The sequence below is a fragment of the Leuciscus leuciscus genome, assembly GCF_965113295.1.
Source record: "Leuciscus leuciscus genome assembly, chromosome: 20".
NCBI lineage: Eukaryota > Metazoa > Chordata > Actinopteri > Cypriniformes > Leuciscidae > Leuciscus > Leuciscus leuciscus.
The window spans coordinates 3,916,492-3,941,502 of NC_138744.1; the positions used below are offsets into that span (position 1 = coordinate 3,916,492).

Below are 25,011 nucleotides of genomic sequence, written 5' to 3' on the forward strand. Positions count from 1 at the left end.
CAGATGATAAATATTTATAAGAATACATTTAGACCGCTTAACATACTGATTGCTATCGGGATACCAGCATAACAAAACATTTTTCCATAGAGAATAACTATTGCACCTTTAATATAACATCATTTTATGCAATGTTTTTAGGTTACTAATCAAAAATAAGAAAATATGTGTGGTCATGTTAACTCTTTGTACACGGATCAGCAGCTTTTGTTCATGTCGACTCGAGTGCTGCTGTCATCAAAGCAAAAAGGGGACACGTCAAATATTAATAAATTATGAAATTCATGAATTTTTCAGTTCAACTTCTTTATTTAAATTATGCTAATAATGTGTTATGTAATAATAAAAAAACGTAATAAAAAAGACAAATAGAAGCATTTTAATGCACAAATGAGGACTTTTGGACTAAGATGAAAATGCTTGTAACTTCACCACACCACTCAGCTTTCTGCTAATGGCACACACCGATTCTGGGTAACATTGACAGGCCTTTAGGCCATGTGAGGATGACTTTCTAGGTCAAATGCTGCCCAAAGCCAAGACAGCCAGAAAGGAGGGGTGGAGAGAGAGACTGAGGGGAAGCAAAACAGGGGGAGCGCACGCACAAAGTGGAAACAGACGTGCCTAAAAATAAACCATCTGAAATATTTAACTTACTGACCCAGAAACTGCATCACTGTAATCATATCTGTGCTCCAGCAGAGGGGTCGGCAACAGTGAGAGTATGATATCATTAATGTGGAGTATGGAAATCATAATGAAACAGGAAGAAGAAACCCCCGGGGAAATTCGCCTGCAAACATGCAGCCAAGAAAAATCCTGTGAATCCGGGACGCTTTAATCGCTCTGTCCACTCTTATAGAATTGTCTAGAATCAGTGAACTTTTAACGCAATGTGTGTCACTGGGCATCATCTCAGTACATGACTCATAGAGCCCTCGTGAACTAGGGAAATAAACAACTGAGCTAATGGATGAACAGAAAATGGTGCCTTTTAAGAAAGGGGATTCTTATTCATCAAAGAATCCTGAAAATAAAATCCACAAACATATTAAACAGCTAAACTCTTTTCAACATTAATACTAATAATATAAATCAGAAATGTTTCTTGAGCAGTAAATTAGCATATTAGAATGATTTCTGAAGGATCATGTGACACTGAAGACTGGAGTAATGATGCGGAAAATTCAGCTTTGATCACAGGAATAAATTACATTTTAAAATATATTCAAACAAAAAACTGATTTTTAAAAAAAAATTATAATATTGATATTACTGTATTTTTTATCAAATAAATGTAGTCTTGGTGAGCATAAGATACTTCTTTCAAAAATCTTACTGGTATATATATATATAAAAAAAAAAATGCAAGCTATTTCAAACTCTATTTTGTATTTTTTGGCACATCAATAACCTTAAAACATATGCAACTTAAAATAATAACATTCAACCAAAAACGATAATTTACTTACTCTCATGTCGTTCGAAACTCGTATGACTTTCTTTCTTCTGTGGAACACAAAATGAGAAGTTAAGAAATGTAAATTAAGTCTTATATATTGCCATATATCCATTCAATAGCTGTGTGAAGAACAGACATCATTGGGGCTTTAGTTAAATTAATAACTTTTTTTAAATGTGCCTTAGAAAGACATTATCGGTGTGCATCTTGAGATGGCACTGACATATTTTAAGATGTCACTGTAAGTTCCTGTCAGTTATGACAGCTCAAACATGCATTTTAGTCTGGGACTAGACTTAAGCCTTGTCTGTGAATTTGTGGGTGAACTGTTCCTTTAAGAGCTAGTTCTCACAGCCTAATAAAAATCTATAATATAGGCTTTCATAATTTTGAAATATTCACATATTACTCAAATAAGAGAATGAGAAACACACCGACCACGCTTGTATCCCCATTTGAGCATCTAAAAATTTAAAGTTCAGAGGGAGATTTACAAGTCTCAAAATAGAAGATATTTAGGGTGTGTAATAATGAAACTCTTGCACTTTGGTAATCACTATTTGAGAGTTGCCCTGAGGCAGTTGGGAGGCAATGCAACGCCATTAATATTGATGCCCTGTGGCTTAACTGGGTTTTTGGAGGGACTTTCTCCCACATCAATATTGATGCCATTGCCATATATCCTCGTCAGGCCCTCTTTAAGGATTTATAACAGCTACAAAAAGGGTAGACGACTTTGTTAAAATGCTGAGGAAGTTTTGGTCCCGGTGACTGTGCTGGAAGAATTTCTTTTAGTCACAGTCATTAGTTTTATGGGATTGGGATTGCTTCCAGGAAGGGTGCTTTGGAAAACGAAATTGATTTCATTTTCAAATGAAAAACTCCTAAGTAAATGGGATTTTGATTTCAGCACTCCTGATAAGCAATTGTCCCAAATCTCTCCAGTATGGCTTTGTGTGCTCCCTAAAACAGCCACGGGGCAGGAGCTCCGCTTCAGCAGCTGCCTTCCTGACAGTGAGCCAAAAATGAGAGACCTCGTATGCACAAAGACTGACCTCAATTCAGTTTGACGTCTCAACTATTGATTTGGCTGGCCAAACCTCCCAGAGTCAGACCGTTTGCCCTTGTGGCCAATGTTCAAGTTTAAGCGCTATCGCTGCGGGCGACTTCATTCTTAACATTCGATATGTGAATTGCTATAGTTCATCCAGGCCTCTTGTTAAATTGAGATTGTCACATCAGTTGGAGGTTAAACGCGTGTGACTCAAGCACTTCTCAACAACACCCCATTTGTTTGCTATAGTAGAGTTTGGAACAATCACTGCCACGTCTGAATGATTTATGGGGCATGACTCCAGATTTGTCATTTAAACCACAAGCTGAGACATCACATGACTATTAAAACATGTCACGGTCTAAACAATGGTAAAATTGAAACTGAATTTTTATCAATCCGTAGATGTAAAATACATTAAGAATCCTTATAGTTGCTTGAAATATGTATGAGATGATAAAAACCAACATGCATCTACATTCAGACATTTATCTTACCCCTCCCCCGGGGCACATGGTGCTGCAAATATATTTTATATTCACAGTGAGGTCATATTGCATGATGTAGAGGTGAGGAGGTCACTGTTGAGCTGGAGTGACAGGTATGAAATGAAGGTATAAGTAATTTTCATACTAGCTGCTCTAATGCTGGAAGGGGTCTGGAGGCCACAAGCATGACTTATAACCCTGCCAACAGAGCTCTAAACATTATGCATTACTGAATATTTTCTAAAAGATATATATATTTTTTTTAAAGTATATTCTATTATTTTAAAAACAGGTGTTTAGTTGCCTTAAAAATTATATAATATAGTTAAATAATATAAATAATGAATTAAATAATCTTTATTTACAATATAATTATATAATATAAATAATCTTTAAATTATTTAGTTCATATTTATTGCCCCCAAACTAAATTGATTTAACATATTCAGTGATCTTAAAAGATCACAATGGCGTTAGTTTCAATCATGCCCTATAAATTCCCATAATGCACCATTGAAAAAAACAAACAAACAACACACAGCTGCTCACTATATTCACTTACTGAAAATGAAATCACCAGTGTCCCCATGTTAATGGATCAAGGCTCTTGTGGCTGAATTCATTTTTTAGATACAAAGATTCACATCATAGGGAACCATAGTGAAATGAGACACAGAGAAAATAGCTGAAGAACATTTTGGGAAAAACATTAAAAAAAATATTTAGCATATAAGCTTTGACTGAAATGGGGAAAATGACATAAAGAATCAAACACTTCAAAATAAGTAAATATTTTAGCATTTTTGAAAAATCCACTAAAAAGAATGACCAACATAAAGTAATGCATTACGATGGCATAGAAGTCATGGGACAAAACCTGAAACATTTTGTGGTTTGATCAGATTAAAGTTGACCTATTTGAGCTGATACAACCAAACATCCTGGTAAAATAGTCCTTACCATCCATTATGGTGGTGGGAACATCATGAGGAAAACCTATTTTACTCAGCCAGATACATCTGCATTTTGGGTTCAAATCCATTTATACTTGCAAAAATGGCTCAAAACAAATGCCAACAGTAAATCTATAAAGGAGTGGTTTAAAAGGTTATGGCCCAAACCAGAATAAAAATAAAATAAAAAAAAATAGGAACAAAATGCCAACAGCAGCAATTCTGTGAATGACAGATTTTATTTCATTGATTCATTTCTCCAAACCTAAAATACAGAAAAACATACTTTGATAGAAATATTCTGTGAACTAATACAACAGGTCCTGCTTTCAAAGGTCCCAATGGCTTTTATATCCAAATGCTGCCTTAAAAGCTGTAGTGCCATGTAAAAAAAAAAAAAAATGTGACAGCGGGGTTTAAACATATTCAGACGAGTGAGAAAGTAACAAAAAACTTGATGAAACCAACAGTATGCTACACAAAATACCTGGTCATCAAAGGCAGACTATTGGCATAATTGAGGTCTTGAGTTTATCGAGTGAATTAGGGTAATCGGTGTCATTTTGTGTGTCACCTCAACACTCTCCATGATCAAATGAGACTAAATGAGACAAGAATATGGTAAAGTTAGCATAGACTTGGTTGGGTTGGACACATCAGACCTTTTCTGACATTCCCTAATGTTTCAGAATACCTTATTTTGCCCTAGTGTTTTTCTCGATGCTACAGGAGATTTTAAATACACCTGTATTGAACAAGACGCATGTGCTCGATACGGCAACATTCTGTCTGGATGTGCTGAATATTTGGATGTAGCTGAGAAAAGCACGGAAAGTGAGGGTTATCTGGCTGGTTTCAAGTGCCTCTTTCAAGTCCTTCCACTTCATCAGAGACCTAAATGCAAAAATCAACTAGACAAACGAAATTTCACCTCAGTCATCGGTTCCACAAAATACTCCCGAGAGTTCAGATGCCGGTCCTACTTTGGCAATGGCTTTCTCTCCAGTGAGTCCTGCAAGAGTCACACCTTTCTCTCGGTTTAACTGGGGATGGAATACAAACTTCCACCACCCCATATTCAGCTGCTGGGATCTTAGTTGCAGTTTTTACTTCACCACACACATACGGACAGAATCTTGACTCTCCCGTTAATACAAGTGGTGTAGTTTCCAAGGTCCGTCTACAGTTAATAGCTTTTCTGGTAAAGTTTTGGCATCAGCTTTAATGGCTTCTGGTTGAGTCAAAATCAGGAATGGACATTGCACTTTGGGCCAAACAGTCCTTGTTCATAGAAAACCTCTGTGGGAAACAGTTCGGTGTCTGTTTGAACGCTGTGGTCCATTCCCATTGACGGAACAAACGGCTGGTGCTTCAGATAAGTGAGCGGTGATGATGTGGCAGAAAGGGGCGTGGCTTGCTGACAGATTCCCTGTATCGGCCATGACCCCATGGAGGTGGGGGTGTGATATGGATTATGTGGCCCGGGATCAGGGCCCGTTCTCGTTGTAATGGATTGAGATGGGCCGGTCTCTCTGGACGGGCATGTAAGGCCAGTTGTAGCTGGAGCCGGAAAGCAGCATGTCCCGCAGCAGGGTCTCGATGGGTGTTTTACCAACCAGCCGCACAAAGAACAGCTGTTCGATAACAGGAGAAGAAACGATGCGCAGGGAGGGTAGCCGTAACAACAGGCGGCCAAATCGGTTGGGTTGATTGGGGTATTGGTTTCGCACGTACTCTTCAAGAGCACACTGGGACTTCTCCTGGATGCTCTCCACATGGGCCACATCAGACAGACCCATGGCATCTAAAGTAGAAAGTAAAAGCAGATGGGAAAATTAAGGAATACTGTACTTCCAATGTGTGTTTCTTTTGCAGTTGTTTCATTGAAATGAATTGGCCACACCCTACAAGAATTTGAATTGAAATGACAGGAAGAGAAATTTTCTAAATTGCAATTCAAATAAATTCAACACAGGTAATGCATTCTGTCCATCCATCCACCCACCCATCCATATTTAAATGAAGCACAGCGGTAAGTGCATTAACTCCTGCTTAAACTGGATTGTGGGTGCTTACTGAAAAAGACACAGGGTTTGCAGGGTTTTAACCAATGACCTCCTTTGCCTTTCTCTCAGTTATGCTACCCGTCATTGGTGTGGTGTACACATGATCCTGCTGAGCTTCAGTTCTGATAACAAAAGATTAATTGCTTCATATTTCTATGCGGGCGAGGATACCCGCTGAGCAGGACACAACCGCCACTTCTGTCTATGTCCCATGAGTCCAGATAAAGACATCTATAGTTACTGTAGGCAGCGTTTTTTAAGGGGGGCACTGATGTGTCAGTCCCTGGCGTAATGTCAGCGCTGACAAGCCTTGCGTGCTTCTGCGCCAGTCCCCCTTACGCTGGCGTTACATGGCAAAAGCATCCCCCTCTCTCTTTGTGTTTCACAGTGTGAACACACGCTGGGAGCTGCCACCGCACCGCGTCGGGCAATCGGGGCGACTGGCTGACATTAGAGGCCTGTCGAGCGATGTGAGGTGATAGGAGGTTTTGGGCTGAGGTTACGGACCACAAGAGTTTGTCTGTCCCTGTTAGCTCATGCCGGCAGGTCTCGGCAGGGGGTGGAGGGGGCTTTGGCTGGAATTGCAGGATGGATCACATTGATGCCCTGGGCTACAGAGGTTATGTAGGTCACAGCCAGACTGAAGCGAATCCTTCTTTCCACAACTCAGCATGCATAATTCAGCCATGTTGGTGGAAGTTGAGTTGGGGCGGGGGCCTGCTTGCCTGGTTTCAATAATAGATGGAAGCATGAAGGATTGAGTGATTAAAAAAAAAAAGAATCGAGAGCGGTGGGTTCAGCCATCCATTTGGAAAAGTGTAGACCTGGGCAGGAAAAGGATTTCTGACAGGTAGAGCAGGGAATCAGAAATAATCTAAGCCAGTGGGCAAGACATCTCCGAATCTGAAGCTCTGTGCCAAAGCGATTGGTGTTTTGCACTTTTTTAGTGTAACACTTTATATATAACCAGGTAACTTTTCTATTTATTCATTAACTTACCAACAAACACAATTTAAAGCCTCACGAAAAACCTCCAAATAGTCAATACTGACAACTAGACATAAAAAGATCAACAAAACAGCCCATATGTTGTCATTTTAAATGGTATTATTGAGGTTAACTGTGCTCCTAAAATGGACTCATAATTAGCCTTTCGCCGAGCCCCGCCCCCCTTAGTTACTGTTGCTACGTCCGACAAACAAATGGTCAAACACGACCAGCGCGACAGATTGCCATGACGGGAAGAGGTATTTTCCTTTTTGGCGCAATACCTCCGCGATATCCTCCAGATCAAGGCAAAAGGGGTTACAGTATGCAGTGGAAGGGGTATATATAAAAAATATAAAAATACGCAATGAAGGAGACACGACTACTATCGTGGCTAACGTTAATGCTTACCGGTCTCAAGCGAAATCTGAGTTCTCTTTCATATGTTATGGTCTATTATTGTCTATTGCGAGTAGCTATTTTGTTAAAATACAAGGGTATGTTTAGCTAGCTAAACCTACATGTGCGTCAAAAAGCCATCCAAAGCTAACTAACATTTCTCTGTTGTTTTGAGAATAGCCGTTTTGAGAATCAGAATCAGAATGTTTTATTTCCATTGTTGATGAACAGAATTCACAAATAGGAAATTGCTTTGGCTTAAAAGGTGCATAACAGATAATATAATAAAATGAAATAGATAAAACAAAATATAAGGCATTCAGATATCCATTTTATTTTATTATATTATCTGTTATGCACCTTTAACTAAGCCAAAGCTATTTCCTTGTTGTGAATTATGTTCAACTCACGTTCACGTTGTGTTTTCGGCTTTGGGAATGGAAAGAACACATCTCTGGGTGGGGCGGCAGTGGCTCAGTGGTTCATGTAGGTTGTCTACAAACCGAAAGGTTGGTGGTTCAATCCCCGGTTCTACCTGACCAAGTGTCGAGGTGTCCATGAGCAAGACACCTAACCCCAGCTGCTCCCGACGAGCTGGATGGCGCCTTGCATGGCTGACACCGCCGTCGGTGTATGAATGAGTGAGTGAATGGGTGAATGTGAGGCTATGTAAAGCGCTTTGGTGGCCATAGGTCTATGAAAGCGCTATATAAATGCAGTCCATTTACCATTTACTATAATCGGTATCTAGTGTCCGATTTACAAACGCCGTGGGCGCACCGCTTCACCATCTTGCTTGGAAGTCAATGTTTGTCGGACCTGCTCACATAGTAACGGTTGCTATGATGTGTGATTGGACAATGGCCGTTTTGGGGGAGGGGCCGGCGAGAGGTCAATTGACATGTAGTAAATACTAATCAAACCAAGTAGTCTAAAGGTAAGTTATTCTTACCAGAGGTGAAGAGTACGATGGACTTCAGGCAGGAGTACTCGGCCGTGTCTACCTGAAGGGCTTTTAGTTTCTCCACCTGCTCTTGGAAGACGCGTATGTGGTCCATGAAGGCCACCACCCGCTCGGCTGACATGGGAGAGGCGTGTAGACCGGCAGCGGCCAGCAGGGGCGCAACGTGCAGCGGCATAGAGCACTGAGCAGCATTCAGGACAAACAGCTCACTCCACGACATGCGTAAGAGCGCCACCTACACAAACATATAATACAATTATTAATTATTTGATTACATTTTAAATTGAACATTGCTGTCTTTTATTACATTGCTCTCACCATTGTTATAGCAATAAACCAGTCCAGTTCCAGCGGAACGCGATTTCAACCTGTATATATATGAACCAAGCTTGAATATGCTAAGAGAGTCCTGACAAATTTGCTTTACCTGGTCCATGAGCTGTAGGTCAGGAAAGAAAGGGATGTTCTTCGCCCACTCCACGGCACTGAAGAGCAAACGGGCGGCCAATTCACAGATGTTCTCAATGCCCATTAGGTTGTTGGATTGCATACACTGGGCTCCATAGCGTGAGGTGGGGTACGGCTCGGCCCGTAGAAGCAGAGAGATGAAGCCCGAAAGGTACGGCTGCCCGTTGTATGGGTCACTCCCGTTGCTCAGGTACTGTCCTGGACTGGACTGCGAGTTGGACATACGACCCCTTTGGACAGCTGAGGAAGTGCATAATAAAAAGCATAATAAAAGAGCCATTAGAAGTGGATATTAATGTGTTTACTTGCAAACACAACCAGATCCATTCACCAGAATAGATCAAGCCAAGTCTCCTTCTGCTTTCTAATGTCTAAGTGAATGAAGTCATCGCATCTGTGAAACCCATCAGAGAGATGCCGACCCCTTTGCTATACATCAGTGAGTAATGAGTGAGTGAACACTATGGGTGAAATTAGGTTTTTCACACTTCCTCAAACAAATGGTTCAGCCAGAGGCGAAGGGCAAAACAGAGGCCATTCCTGCAACGGTGCAGCTCACTGCCCATTTGGGAAACACCTGTTTAACTATCCTGCTGTCTGGCCAATAACTCCATTTACTATAAACCAGAGGAAGCATGAAATGAACACCGAATGAAAGAGAGAGAGAGAGAGAGAGAGAGTGACAAAAACCCAGAGGAAAATGTTATTGCTTTATGTTTCTTAGACATAATAGAGTTTCATGTAAGTATCAACTTTATCTTAGTTGTTTCTCATAAATGACAGATCTGGACCTGGATGTATCATCATAGTTTTATTATCATAGTTTGAGTAGTATATATATTTTTCTGATATATTTTGAAATGCTTTAAAGGGGTCATAGCATATATGTAAAATTATAATTGTTATTAGTTATTTAGTGTGTGTGTGTGTGTGTGTGTGTGTGTGTGAGAGTGTGTGTGTGTGTGTGTGTGTGTGTGTGTGTGTGTGTGTGTGTGTGTGTGTGTGTGTGTGTGTGTGTGTGTGTGTGTGTGTGTGTGTGTGTGTGTGTGTGTGTGTGTGTGTGTGTATATATACATACACATATATATATACACACACACACATATATATATATATATATATATATATATATATAGAATGTATGTATATATATATATGAAGAGTTCAGATGCAAAAGCCTCTAAGTGCCATCTGAAATTTTCTTCTAGAATTATCATTTTTATCAAGCTCGTATATTTAAGTTCAGTAATTTCACTTAAATGACAATTAATAGGTAATTTTCATTGCCTTTTAAGTGAAATTACTGAATTTAAATATACGAGCTTGATAAAATTGATCATTTTAGAAGAAAATTTCAGATGGCACTTAGAGGCTTTTGCATCTGAACTCTTCATATATATATATATATATATATGTATATGTGTGTGTATGTATGTGTGTGTGTGTGTATGTATATATATATATATATATATATATATATATATCACAATAGACATAAAAGGAAGGAACAGTAGCAAACCATGCTCTCATTATGATATGAAATACAACCAGAGTTTCCTTTAGGAAGGAAGGAAGAGAAAGTGGAGAAACAGGGGTAAAAAAGATTTTATTTATGTTTTTGAACGAAGTCTCTTATGCTCACCGAGGCGGCATTTATTTGATCAACAATACTGTAAAAACAGTAATATTGTGAAATATTATTTCTGTTTTAATATATTTTAAATATGCTGAATTTCTGCTCAAGAAACATTTCTTATTATTATCAGTCTTATTCAATATTTTTGTGGAAACCCTAATACCATGATTTCTTTCAGGATTCTATGATGAATAGAAAGCATTTATTTGAAATAGATTTTTTATAAAAAAATATATAAATGTCTTTAGTCACTTTTGATCAATTTAATGCATCCTTGCTAAATAAACATATTAATGTCTTTCAAAAAATATCTTACTGACCCCAGAATTTTAAACAGTAGTGTTAATATAGTATCTGAAGGAGAATTAAAATTTCTTTATCAATTCCAGTTCAGATAAAAGCCAAACACTGGCATGTTAAATTAAAGGTGAGGTGGGTCATTTCTACACCACTATTTGCACCAAACAAAATTGCAATCAGTTTGTTTGAGCAGCCAGACTGAGTTTGATATAAGAACTTTGAGTTTGGGGACAGGACTACATGCTAGTTCAAAACAAATACAGCGGATTTTGGAGGTTTGGGAATTTAAAATGGCCCTTTTCTCACATTATATATATATATATATATATATTTTTTTTTTATTTTTTTTTTAGAGGAAACTCAGGCCCTCTAGCAGCATTATTTAGTCAGAGCCACAGTTGAACTGCATTCTTTTGAGGCTCTGAAAACTCTAAATCGTGAACGTGGTTCACGTGTGTCATGGAATTAACACACCACTTCTTGTCAGAGGTCAAAAGCTAACAAAGCTGGACTTTCCAGTTCCTCGTTTGCGTTCTCTCCTGAAACTGGTTGTGATGGAGCTCCGGCATGCCATAAGACGAGGAGGGCGGGGGCAGGTGCACAATATTTGCTGAGCAAAAATGTGTGACATTGAGGTGTTTGACCACATTTCTACACAAACATTTAACGTCACTCAGGTGTGCAAATCCATTGCCTGAATCATGTGGAATTAGGAGCAAGTCACACTTGAACAAATAAAACATGCATGCATGATGTGACAGAATATGAAAAGTGAATCTGAACAGTCTGAATTTTACAGCATTCTTAAACTTACATTTCAGTAATGTTATCAGCAGTGTAATTTTACTACTATTCATATATTATTATAATATGTTTATTAATATGTTGAATTAGCTTTTGTTTTTATATTTTCATGTTTCATTAAGTTTGAGTTTTTCATCTAATATTTTTATTTAATTTCATTTCAGCTTTATTTCAATCAATGATTGTTTTTATATATATAGTTTTAGTTCATAACAACGCTGATTATCAGCAGAACAATAGAATAAAACTTTGTTATGCCTCCATTTTTGAGTTGGATATGATGCAAAATCTTAAGCATCATAACATTTCCTTGTTTTACAGTTTTTCAAAACCCTAAAACTTGAAATCCATAAAAAAAAAAAAAAAATTAAAAAAAAAAAACTAGGCCTCTCAGACTTTTTGACACTGATGTATTATTTGAAGAATCATAAAGCATTATGTTACACGTCAAATCAGAGTCTCCTCTGGCGGAGGTCACCTGTTCAAATGGGTTGAACAGCAGGATTAGCCAATCGACCAGGTGGCAGGGTGATATTTACCCAAACCCCACAGAGAGCCGTCACATTTGGACTTTGCTATGATCCTGTCTATTATTAATGTTTACTTTCCATTGACCTATATTTCACCCTGCACATGGGAAACGAGTGACTTACAGGTCATGGGATGAAGTCACAGTTTCAGCACGTTTCCTGAGACGCTCAGCCACGGCAGCACATGGTCGGACATGCACTGTTAACTACTGTACATCTGCATGCATGCTGCTAACATCCAATCCTCTTACAATGTGACATTTCCACATCTCAGGCTATTCTGCATGAAATTGGTTACTAGGTGCCGGTGGCTGCTTACAAGTGTTATTTTAGTGTCTATTGTTATTTATTATTAATGGTATGAATATTTAATTTTAGTTAAGTTTTTGTAATTGTGTCGTGTTTTTGTCAGTTTTATTAGTTTTATTTTAAAGTACCCCTATTATGCTATTTTTAAAGTTCCTGATTTTGTTTTGGAGGACTCCTACAACAGGGTAACATGCATCCAAGGTCAAAAAACACTTTAATTTTCTCATAATATACATTGCAGTTCATTAAACGATTCTCTCTCTCTAAACCCCTCCTTTCTGAGAGCCTACTGTGCTCTGATTGGTCAGATGGCTCAGTTTATTGTGATTGCTCGACCACTTACACCGTGTGTCAGTAACGAAATGTCCATTACCATATCTGAATTTCAGCACTGGATGCATCAGGGCTTGATACACAGTGATACGAACATAAACAATGGCGTCGGTTTTACCATATGAATTCCAGCACGAGTCCTCGTTTAGAAGAGCATTTAAAGTGGATTTGCAGTGCAGAAAACCGCATCTTCTCGACATGTCATCAACACAAACCAAACTCTTCCAGACCTCAGCAACATCTACAGTGTTTGAGGGCGGATCAAAGTAAACATTGTTTATGGGCAGCCAATGAAGACCATAGGCCGATTTTATGCAAATTTGATTCAAACCTACGTAACAGGAAGTAAGTCTGGAAATGCTGACGACTCGTTTCAGGAGTTCAGAATCGATTCTTTCTTTTAGTAGGAGATGCTAAATTTATTTGTCATGCACTCTGATCTTCAAAACTTTGCCGACATTTTTCACAAACAACTATATTACACACTACATAAAAGTTATATGTCGCTCAAATTCCTCACTCAATGCAAGTCTGTGAGATTTTGTATGCTAGCCCTTTTGCATGTGAATGTCAGACTTTAAGTCAGTGGCCGTTCTCTAGTTTTGACAAAGGTCACGGCCTTGCACAAGGAACATTCCAGCAGATGCACGTATACTTGCAGAAGCCTGTGGAACTGACAAGGCAATCAAGCTGCTTTCTTTCAATCAGAGGCGCCCCTTTGTCAGGCTGGAATGTCAGTCATCGTGTCAAGAGCAGCCGTAAGGTGTAAACACAGGTAGAGCGATCGAAGATGAAGAGTGCTAGGAGGAAGATCACCTCTGAATCCTTCTGGTCTTGAGTTGCTACATTACAGGTTCTTCAGATTCATGTGTTGGTGCAAGGATTCTGTTATTCACATTTACGCTCCATCAAGGTTTTTCAGAAATTTTCCCTTGTGTTAAAAAAAAAAAAAAAGTTTGGAACAACCTGAAGGTGAGTAAATAATGATGACAGATGTTTCACATCAAAATTGATGCACTTCTGGGTTTTTCGCAGTTTCTACAGAACATTATCTCAGAAGGTTATCTCATGTGTAATCAGGCTGCAAAACCATCTAGTTCTTGTCCATAAGAGAGAAGGTCACATTCTGTTGTTTGAAATCTCCACTAAAAAAAGTACATGCAGCGTGATTCTGCCCCATTCATTACTAAACGCATGTGACGAACTCGTAGGAGGAGAGAGTGGGATTTCTGAGCGCTGCGCAACACAAAGAACCTTAGAACGAAATGCGTATGACCTCATCCATAACAAGCATTAGTTATGCAAAAGTTCAAGAGTTTCAAGGCTAATAATGATCTATACTATCAAAAGGCATTATCTGACTGATACCTGAAGCATTCACTTTTTTTGAAGAATGATGATTAAAAATGTCTAAACATAAGTTCAGTCTGGCTTGTTCATCTAATCCTTTCAATCATATTACAAGGACACATAAGCATCTGCTTGCCTCAATCCTATTACAATTCTTTCTTCTTCTTCCACCTTTATTCCTATCCTAATAGATTAATAATCTGTTAACCTCGCTATGCATTAATACTGCCCAACGCTATCTCACGACCAATTCGTACGAATGATAAAAAGTTGGCTAATTCGTACTACCTCACTCGTACGAATTTGTACGATTTGTCTAAACCCACGTGATGGGTAGGTTTAGGGGCAGGGTCAGGGGTAGGTCATTCGTATGAATTCATACGAATTGGCAAATTCGTAAAATATGTACGATTTTGCAAAAATCTTACTAATTCGTACGAGTCAGGTCGTATGAATTCGTACGAATAAGCCACCTCGTAGAATTTGTAAGTTTTCCCGTGAGATCGGGTTGTACTGCCATCTTTCTTTAATTAAGTAGTGCAGGGAGGAACTGTATCTTAGGATGTGTTCACACTTGTAGTTCGGTTTGTTTGGTCCGGACCAAAAAAAAAATAACTTAGTCCTGACGCATTTGAACACAGAACCTCAAGTCATAGGGAAATGTTCACAACCTGATTGGTCGGCTTTTATAACATATATTTTGCAATGAAACTTACCGAACAGCCGAAACAATGCTGAGTGCTGAGCTAAATGCACTCGTTGTATGTGCATAGCCAAGATATGATGGTATTTTGACCAGCTGAGAACTTGTGAAGAACTTATAAAATGTGTAAAGGAGTCAAAACAGCGTCAGGAATCCCTCCGTCACACACACACAAAGATCCGCTGCGAGGAGGAGACGCGGTTCTGATGCCTGTAGCGAACCGTGATGGGAAACATTGTGACTATGACGCTGTGCTTGAGCATTCTGTCCTTTTTAGGGTCGCATCTTGTCCCGTTTTTGGTTCGTTTACACGTCTTTGGTCCGTGTTGCGTTCATATTTCAGTCGAACCGCACCAGAGTTCGTTCGGAAGCGGACGAGACCCATGTTTTCAGCGTCTCGGTCCGCTCGTTTGGTGTCACCACTTCGGATGGCAGCGTTCACACTTATTCAAATGAACCGCACTAACTGAGCAATCGCACCAGGGTTTGTTTTAATCAAACCAAACATACAAAGTGTGAACATATTCTAAGAGCTCAAGTCCTGTGCGGTCTATATCACACTCATAGATTGCATGAACTAGTGAATTTGTGAGAGACAAATTATTAGCATGCAGGATTCAACCAATAGAAGAAAAGCCGGTTCTGTGAGTTACAAAATCTGAACCGTAAAAGACGTTTTTTGAAGTTTCATGTCAAATACAATGTTGAGAACCCAAGAGGCGACACTAAAGTGGGAAGTTGTATCACAAATCATGAATATATCATATATATATAGTTTATTCATTTATATATATGCGTATTTAACAAAAACTGAGTGCCTTAAAGATCTACTTTGAATCTGTAATGTGTGAATGTTAATCATAAATCTCATGCACAAGGACCAAAGTATCTGAGCCAAGTGTTTTGTTTGTTTGGCTCACATTGTGTTATGAATGCAGGATATCTGTAATGGCTCGGTACAAGGTGCTTCTCTTCGCGAGTGACTGAATTGCATAATTCAGAGGAGATATAATTTATGAATGAAAAGAAGCAGCGAGGCTGCATGTGTTCCTGTCTACATCAATTTTGTCTGTACAAATGCAACACACACAGTATAAAGTATCTTTCAAAGTTGTAAATAAACCAAAGATTATTAGAGTACAAGAAAATACTATTTCAGTTTTTCTACTACTAGAAGTTTTTGAGTGAAAATCTTTTGAGTGCAAAAGTGCAACCTAACGGGCCTAAAGAGTGAAGAGAAAAAAAGCATATTATTGATAAGTGAATGCATGCAGACTGGTAAAACAAGCCAATGTCTTAACATGTTTTAACTGTTGAGGCGGCTGATGTTTTCACAGCTACACAAAGGCATTGTCACTCAAATGATTTCAATGCTTTCATGTTTTAGTTTCAAATAGATTCATCACACTCTAGGGGGTAAGTTGTCACTGTGGAATCTGCTATCAGTTCATTAACATTAAAGAGTAAAACAATTATGAGAGACAATAAAACAATAAATTATTATTAATGCATTATACTTAAACCAATGTTGAAACCAACAAACAAAACCACTGGGGTATTTTGACAACTTTCCTTTGTGACAAATATCCCCAGTCTCCTCTGTGCATTAGAAAACTCAACAGAATGATTGGAAAATCCATGAAAGAGCCAATACAATAATGACTGAGTTGAGGTGTTCGAGATGGTTAGTGTCTACTTTGACAGAAATGCAATATTATAACAGGCTACAGAAGAATTCTGGGCCATATTCCTCATTGAGACTGTCTTCTTATACACAGATAGCTCATATTCACATCAAAGGTCAACAGACAAGAGAATCAGGAGACTGAATGTTCTTTCAGTCTGAACTCTGAAGACATGACTAGATGAATTTTCCCTGCAGTGATTTTCATAACCCAAAACGAATTAGGATCTTTGCTGAGTTTTCACAATCATCTGCAGAGAGGACGACTTATCCACCACAATTATATAAACATTATTATTTTAAACTACATTTGAATTAAACCTTACTTTGCAAACTGACCATGCCACAAATGACTATTTAGACTCCAAATATCTCATCTTAATCCGCAAACAAGGAAATTTGTTTGATTTGTAAAAAAAAAAAAAAAAAACTTGCAGTTGAATGTTGATTGCACAATTAAACAACCAAATAGTCAAGATTAGTCTGAATTATATTTTCAAACAAACACATTATTAAATATATAATTAAATTAAATTGGTGCTGCAATGAGCTTTTAAACAAATCCATCCTTTACTGCTAAATTCTGCACTTATATTCATCATTCTTATGTATATCTCCTTTTCTTGAGCTGCTATTTTGTTCTTTGGAGATTAAAAAAGTTTTTGGTGTTACATTGCAGGTTATTCAGATTGTACTATGTTTTTTGGGTTCTTAAAGCAACAGTAGATATTTACTGTAGAATAAAAAGTTATTTGAGGAACTTAGAACTTATTTGTGTAATTTATGCAAGATTTTTGTGAGTTTTGATCAGATTTCAGAGTTTCAAATAAAATGTCTTCCTCAGTGGTAAGTTGAAAAGGTGCAATGAAGTCATCACCACTTTGATTTAACAAGCAGCAATTCCATTTAAACTTTAAAATATGTTTCTACTGTAAAAAATGTTTTACAGTGCGTGTAAAAAAGGGGTCACTTATACAAAAATGTTCCCCAAAAATATCAGTTAAACCAGTTATTAACAAAAACTCTGGTAACATGATATCTGTCACCTCGGACATCAAGATATGTTTAAGAAAGAAATAGCCTATTCTGTTTAAAAGACATCTCTTTGATTTATAGTCTATTTCATTTTACAATAGTAACAAAAGTTTTATGATTACAATAACATTTCCAATTAGAACCAAAATGTCTAATATGATGTTTTTTTGTGTTTTTTTTTTTCTTTGGAAAACCACTGGTGCTTAATTAACCCAGATAACAAAACTGATTGGAAGAACCTGTAATGTCAACTTTCTGCTATCAAGAACTTTTTTAAATCTCCAAAGAACCATAGCAACAACTCAAGAACCCTATACAACCAAAATGATCTTGATTAGAAAGAGCTGAACATAAGAACCACTCTAACCATTATTTCGAAGTAGCCTACAATGGATTGGTTTGATACCATTTTTAGTAACGTCTCCCAGTTTCAACTATAGCATTTGAATCATTTCACATTTCTGATCAGATTTGTCTTACTACAGCTTTTAAATATGTATTTGTCAATTGCACGCACCGGTTAAACACTGTGAGATCTTACCCTCTCTCCTCATTCCGACTTTCAAGCACTTCTTCAGCCGGCAATACTGGCACTGGTTCCGATGGTGCTGGTCGATGGGACAGTCGCGGTTCCCCCGGCAGGTGTAACTCAGGTTCCGTCTCACCGAGCGCTTGAAGAAGCTCTTGCACCCCTCGCACGTAAACTGGCCGTAGTGTTTGCCGCTGGACTTGTCCCCGCACACCATGCAGTCCACATTGGGAATTTTGTCCCCGGAGAGCGCGTCGTTGCCCGGGGTTGAACCTGAGGGAGTTCCCGGTGTCCCGCCGGGCTCCTGACTGCACATTTGCAGCTGGGACCCGGGATCAGTCGAAATGTTCTCTTGCCACTGATTTACTACCATTGCCATGCTATCCCGTAACACTTTCTGTGGTAACGACCGATTCAATGCGACTCCTTTCAAGCGGGGAGGAGGAGATCTAGACGAGGCGCGCGGCGCTTCCCACCTCAGAGATCTTTCTACGACAAAAACTTGACTTCTCTACTCACAACAGTTCTTGGAATATTTACAAAGTAAACGAGAGGGTGGCATAATTATTGCGTGAGAAATCCCCAAAACATGTTCAAGTTTCAGTCGCTCCGAATGCGGTCAGTTTTGCGCGAGAATGTCCGAGCGCGTACGTCGCGTCACGAGAGGACCATCCGTGTTTGAAACTTCACGATCTTCTCGAAATCCCACGTGTGAAGTTTAATGTGAGATTGTGAGACTTATTATTATTAGGTATTTAACGGAAACTATAAAAGAAAGCGTTTTCCAATACTCATACTGACACCATACCTAGTCGTAATCTTCGTCTGAACAAGACGGCATGCGAAATGTTGTTGTGAAAAAAACGTGTAAATAAAATGAGAATGAATAAACGCTAAGAGTTCTTTCCATATGACACAATTCTTTGAACCAGGAAAGTCCCTAAATAATCCGTCAAAACTTGTAGGTTGTTTAGAAGAGGAGATTCACTGCGTTACACCCGCCAGCTGTCCGATTCATCTCTGAGAAGCGTAGTTAAGAATTCGGTGAAAGTGACACTAAACAGCCGTGGTTCCTGAAGCTCCGCCCACCACACTGCATATAAGGACATAGTGACCATATTAGTGTATGACGCCTTCACAAGGGGCGGGGCTTGGATACGCTAAGCTCCTCAACTGGTCAGTGGAGGTGCTAGAAAAAAAGTCTTTGTCCAATTGGACAAAGGCGCTGCTCTTGCACAATTAATGTGAATTGTTTAACAATCTCAAGCAGAGAGAAACTCAAAGAGATCTTGACAAAAAGACATTAACACTGATTATTTTTCATTATCATTATTTGCTGGGACAAAAAAAAGAGGCCTACTGAAAGTGGCAAAAAAAAATTGTTCCCTAGAGAATTCCTCAGTTTTAATCTGTTATCTAATAATTTTGTTTTGATTAAATGATTCATTTATAGGCCTATGTGCAGAAACTGTCTTTTGATGTTTTCAAAAACTATGCACATTAGAACAGATCATCACCCAAAAATATTGTTAGAAAACAAGTATCGTTTACTGTATGTTACATTTCATCATAACAGATTTCAGATTTTTATTCAATCCAATACATGTTTGCTTTGTGCACTTTTAATTTCAGTGCATAAAACAGAAAAATATGATGCTAAATAAGCAAATAAACGAGCAAAAATATTTGTACATTGATGTCTAACGAGAGAGAGAAAAAAATGATGGGATTATTTGTTAGCTATACCTTGTTTTTATAAGCGTGTCGTTGAGGTGTTGGAGTTTACACCATTTGACAAAGGCTCCTCGCAGGAGACTTCACTTCTGTTAGTTTAGTCTGTAATGAGCATATTGGGAATCTGTTAAAGCACAAAAGGCCACAGTGTAAATTACAGTGACATGCACTGGGTTTTACCATAACACCTTAAAGCTGTGAGGAAGTGTAAACGTTAAAGACATTGAACTAACTGATGTCATAATTTACTATTTTAAGCCTTGTTTATATGCACTTAAAATTTGCATCTGTTGTAAATGATTCAACGTTACTTCAACAAGAATAAATTAGGATTGTTTTTAAAATTAGATTGTGTAAAATCATGTACACTGTAAAAAAAAAAGGTTTCTGCAATATTTTTTTTTAAGTACAATCAACTTGGATGTTTAAGTCAGTTCAACTTAAATTGCATTAAACTGCATTAAACCGAGTTGAATCTTGTATAACTTATAACAAAAAGTTGAAAATTGCTTAACTTATTTTGGTGAGTTAAAGCTATGTAAGAACATGATGTTATAACTTATTGATCATGTGATTTTTTACAGTGTAGTAAATGTGGACTGGATTTATTGTAGAATTATTTTAGGAATCTGTAAATCCTCCTTATTGTAATGAACCTCGGATCAGCTGTGGTTGTATTAAATGTGCTCTATAAATAAAGTTTGGCTTGACTTTACCGCTTAATTAAAACACAGCATTTGCTTTTTACAACGTACAACCTTTTTATTAGTGTTTGTAATGAATCCAACTATTTAGTTTGAATGCTCTTCTTTTTGCCAGCACTTTGTCATATCATGGAAATTATATTTATTAGGAAACTCATACACTCTTACAAATAAGGTTCCAAAAGAGAACCTTCACAGTGATGTCATAGAAGAACCATTTCAGGTTCCCCAAAGAAGCGTCCAGTTCAACAACTTTTCTTTTTTTCTTCTTAGTGTGAAGAACATTTGAATAATATAAAAAATATTTTGTGCAATGGAAAGTTTTCATGGATTTTAAAGGTTCTTCATGGAACCATAGATGCCAATAGAGAACCTTTATTTTTAAGAGTATAAGTAGCTATAGGAAAAACATTTAACTGTAACTCTGATAAATAGCACACATTCCTAATACAGTGGACATGATTTGGATAAGCAAATAGAGGTCAAATAGAGGTAAATGGAAATGTTTGAAGTAATCACAGTGCAATAAGTACTAAATAAGACTGCTTTGTTAGCAAGATATATTGTTATAATATGTCCATTGTTAGTTAATGCATTACAAGTAACGAAAGCTAAGTAATCAGATTACTTTTTCGAGTAACTAAAGTAACGCATTACTTTAACATTTACATCAAAATACAGTATCCGAGTTATTTTTTAGAAATCGCAAATAAGTAACGCAAGTTACTTTGTTTTCCCATTTATTGGCTGACAGCTCTTCTGTCCCCAAGTTGAGAGAAGTCGTGAGTAAGTGCAGAGGCGTTGGTATGGTTATGGTTATTGTAGTTATAGCACAGGGGTGTCCAATCCTGCTCCTGAAAGGCCACTATCCTGCAGAGTTCAGCTTTAACCCCAAATAAACACACCTGAAGCAGATAATCAAGGTCTTAGGTACACTATAAACGTCCAGGCAGGAGTGTTGAGGAGAGCTGGAGCTGAACTCTGCAGGACCGAGTTTGGACACCCCTGTTTCTAGACTAAATGTGAGCAGGCATTTACTCATCTCACTTGCACAAAAACAGATTCAGTATTCCTCAAAATTAATAAAAACAATGAAATGCAAACTCAGAATATTACGCAAACCTGCAATGTTTAAATATTTAAAATAACACAGAATATATTGTATGCGTTTAATCTCACTTTACTAACCAATGTCTTTGCTGCTGACCTTCGATGATCCATGTTCAGCTGTAAAAATAAGCAAAAATGACTAAATATCACATTGGTGTATCATTTTTTTATTTTAGCTTAAGTGGGAGTGTTGAACTTCTCCTGTGTCCTCTTCTTCTAAAGTCCAGAATGGCAGCACATCTGAAAGGTTATAGGCATTATGCAATGCATTACTTTCCATAAAAAGTAACAAAGTAATGCAATTTTTAGGAAGTAACGCAATATTGTAGCACATTATAACTTTCCCCAACACTGAATACATCTAAGACGACCTCAATAGCATTGAGAAACATTTATATTTTCCCCACCTCCGTCAAAATCTTCCAAAGTCACTGTGGGACATTTCCTCCATTGAGTAAGTGCAGTATTCCATTAACCAGTTTAAACAGTTATGCCTCCCTCCCTCTCGGTCCAACATTTACATGCAAAGTAAACATTCATCTTTGTGTTGATGCCTTAGCAAAGCAATAGCAATAAAACAATCAAAACACTGCCAGCATTATTTACAATGAATTAAAACATGTTTAAATATGAAGCGTATAGTAAATAAATGTAAATGAAAGAAAATTAATTATTTAGATATGCTCACGAAACATATGGTCCCCAATTTAGCAGCATGCAAATAAAAAAGCTCAATGTTATTGTTGTCCCTGTTTAGCACAGCACTTCTAGCGCTAGAGGCCATAAAGTTGGCCTTTAGCTTGGCTTAATTGTTGTCACATGTAACCCTACCTGTCCCCCAATTAGCCTTTTGACTGGCTATTAGATCATTCTGTGGCATACTGACCAAGGGCGTTATTCGGTGGGGGTGGTGATTATGTGTAATTCTATACAGTGATGGCATTTAAAAATGAATGGTTTTCTAATATCATTCAATTAAATTAGAGGTTCAGTTAAAGAACTCAAACTGTTATTTTTTCTGTGGAACAAAAAAGGAGGGCTTTTGAAGGATCATCATGCTGCTCTTTTCCATAAAGATAGTTTATAGTCATCATTTCTGTCAAGCTCCAAAAGAACATAAAACACCACAAATGTAGTCCATACAACTTAATAAACTTGTGTCTTTAGTGGTCAAAAAATCACTTTGCATGAGTAACATACCAAAAGTTAAAAATGACGTGATCTTGACATGACATAAGTGAGAACTTGAATCTGAATGTGAATAAATAACAACATATGGGTTTGGAACAACATTGGGAAAAAGTAAATAGTGAAAAAAATCCCTTTATTGAGCAATACTGAGTTTACACGTACATGGCTATTTTGAAAAACGGAGACATTTCCCTTCGTTTACACGCAAACGGAGAATTCGCCTCTGAAAACGATTATTTCTAAAAACTCCGGCCGGAGTGGAGATTTTGGAAAACTTTGTTTGCACGTTTGCATGTAAACTGAGAAAAACAGAGTTTTAGGCAGCGACGTCATAGAATGTGACTATTTTCGGGATTCTGATTGGCTAACGTGGGCTTCTCGTTACACTGCCACCTACAGGTTTGGCATGCTCTTGACAGCATATACACGGGTTTGCGTGCACGATGTTATTTTTGAAAAACGAAGAGGGGTGAAATGTCCGTTTAAGAAAATAGCCATCCACGTGTAAACGTATCCTGAATCTGTAAAAGTGCCACCAGATATCTCTTGTATTGAATGGAGCTATATAGGATTGTATGATCATCCCGAGAACAATCATCCGTGTGTCAGATGCATCTCTGGCTCTGACGGATTGTGAAGATGAATGCACTGGTATGAGGTGACTGATGACTGCAGCAACTGGCACAGTGACTCCCGGTTTTTGAGGTCAGGGAGTAAACATGACCACATAAGCATGGCCTAGGAAATGCAAAGGCCACTGGTTTGCAGGTTAATTTATGGAAGCTCTGACAGTTTGTGACCCATGATTCAATGCCTCTGTTTCTGACGTGAAAGACAGCCCAGTCCAAAAATGTACCCATGAACAATCACTTGGGTAACCCGAGTGTGAAGCAAAATATGGTCTGAAGGTCCACTTTCCGAAGCAGTGAATGATCAGTTGTCATCTATTCACCTATTCATAGATCAATTAAAACCTCATAACAACGACACAAATAAATGTTTTGAAACTTGAAAGTATCAACCATAATCTTAAAATCATACCAACTATGATCTAAAAATTTAGATTGAAAAGAAAAATAAAGATTTTTTTTAAAAGAAATCTCTGATGCTCATCAATCCTGCATTTATTTAATCAAAAATACCGAAAAAAACCTGTAATATTCTGAAATATTATTACAAATTAAAATAATATTTTAATATACTTAAAATATTATATATTTATTTGATGCAAAGCTGCATTTTCATCAACCATTACTTCAGTCTTCACATGATCATTCAGAAATCATTCTAATATGCTGATTAATTATCAATGTTGGAAACAGTTCTGCTGCTTCATATTGCTTTTGGAACCTGTGATACTTTTTTCAGGATTCATTGATGAATAAAAAGTTAAAAAGAGCGGCATTTATTAAAAATAGAAATCTTTTCTAACAGTATCAATATTTACAATCACTTTTGATCAAATTAACACATTCTTGCTGAATAAAAGTATTAATTTCTTTCAAAAAAAAAAAAAAAAAACGGACCCCAAACTTTTGAACGGTGGTGTATATTGTTACAAAATATTTCTGTTCATATATTTTAAGCATACATAGGCATTTGTCTATAAAAATCTGAAAGTATTGTCTATGAAAACAGCCAATTTATTATATGATTTTGGATGAGTGCCTTTACATTTGTGCTTCATATTGCGTTTTGTTCGGACAGTGCCCTCCTTCCTCTGTCCGATTCGAGTTGATTAAGAGGTTAGACGTTGCGAAGCATGGCGTCTTTAACTGAGATTTATCTGTTCCTGTACTGACCCTTATGGGGTTGCCTGCCCTCACCCCAATGTCCTCTAGATTTATTTGGTTATTTGTTTATCTATTCTGAGGAGTCTTGCATGTCTCCCTAATTTTTTTTTTCCTGTTTATGCATCCAAGTCTCATTTTTCACAGTGGAAGCAGTATGAAGCTTTTGCCATGTGCTGATACAGTCAAAATACGGGCAAAGGCACTGATGACCCCCATGACCCGGACACCCGCCTGAAGCACAACCTTCTGCATTGTACCGACTCAACCGACATCTACTAAGACATAACCTCCACCTTTTAAACCAAAATATTTGAGCTATTATCCTTTAAGCATGAGACCACACTATATTTCCACTCAAGAAGGTCTTGAGAAGTTTATTAGTTCTTAATTTCTGGGTTTAATGAGCAAAAACTAGTTCTGTCTTT

The 25,011-nt window shown here is 37.7% G+C and overlaps 1 protein-coding gene and 1 long non-coding RNA gene across 5 annotated transcripts in view; one reads left to right on the plus strand and one right to left on the minus strand.

The window, feature by feature from the left end:
- Window positions 1-4,177: 4,177 nt before the first annotated feature.
- Window positions 4,178-25,011, minus strand: part of nr2f5 (nuclear receptor subfamily 2, group F, member 5) — a 49,438-nt gene continuing 28,604 nt past the window's right edge. For 2 of the 4 annotated variants that reach the window (XM_082150784.1, XM_082150785.1), the window contains 4 exons: window positions 18,043-21,842; window positions 8,801-9,081; window positions 8,362-8,608; window positions 4,178-5,761 (listed from right to left, as the gene is read on the minus strand). In XM_082150784.1, coding sequence (XP_082006910.1) covers window positions 5,445-5,761; window positions 8,362-8,608; window positions 8,801-9,081; window positions 18,043-18,433 — 1,236 coding nt within the window. In that variant the 5' untranslated portion in view covers window positions 18,434-21,842 and the 3' untranslated portion in view covers window positions 4,178-5,444. Of the gene's footprint in view, window positions 5,762-8,361; window positions 8,609-8,800; window positions 9,082-18,042; window positions 24,265-25,011 lie in introns of those variants that run through there. The other 2 variants (XM_082150783.1, XM_082150786.1) reach the window with 2 other exon arrangements.
- On the plus strand, window positions 9,090-11,112 carry LOC309484544. Its single transcript, XR_014200907.1, has 2 exons — window positions 9,090-9,791; window positions 10,003-11,112. It is a non-coding gene; the product is annotated as an uncharacterized lncRNA (long non-coding RNA).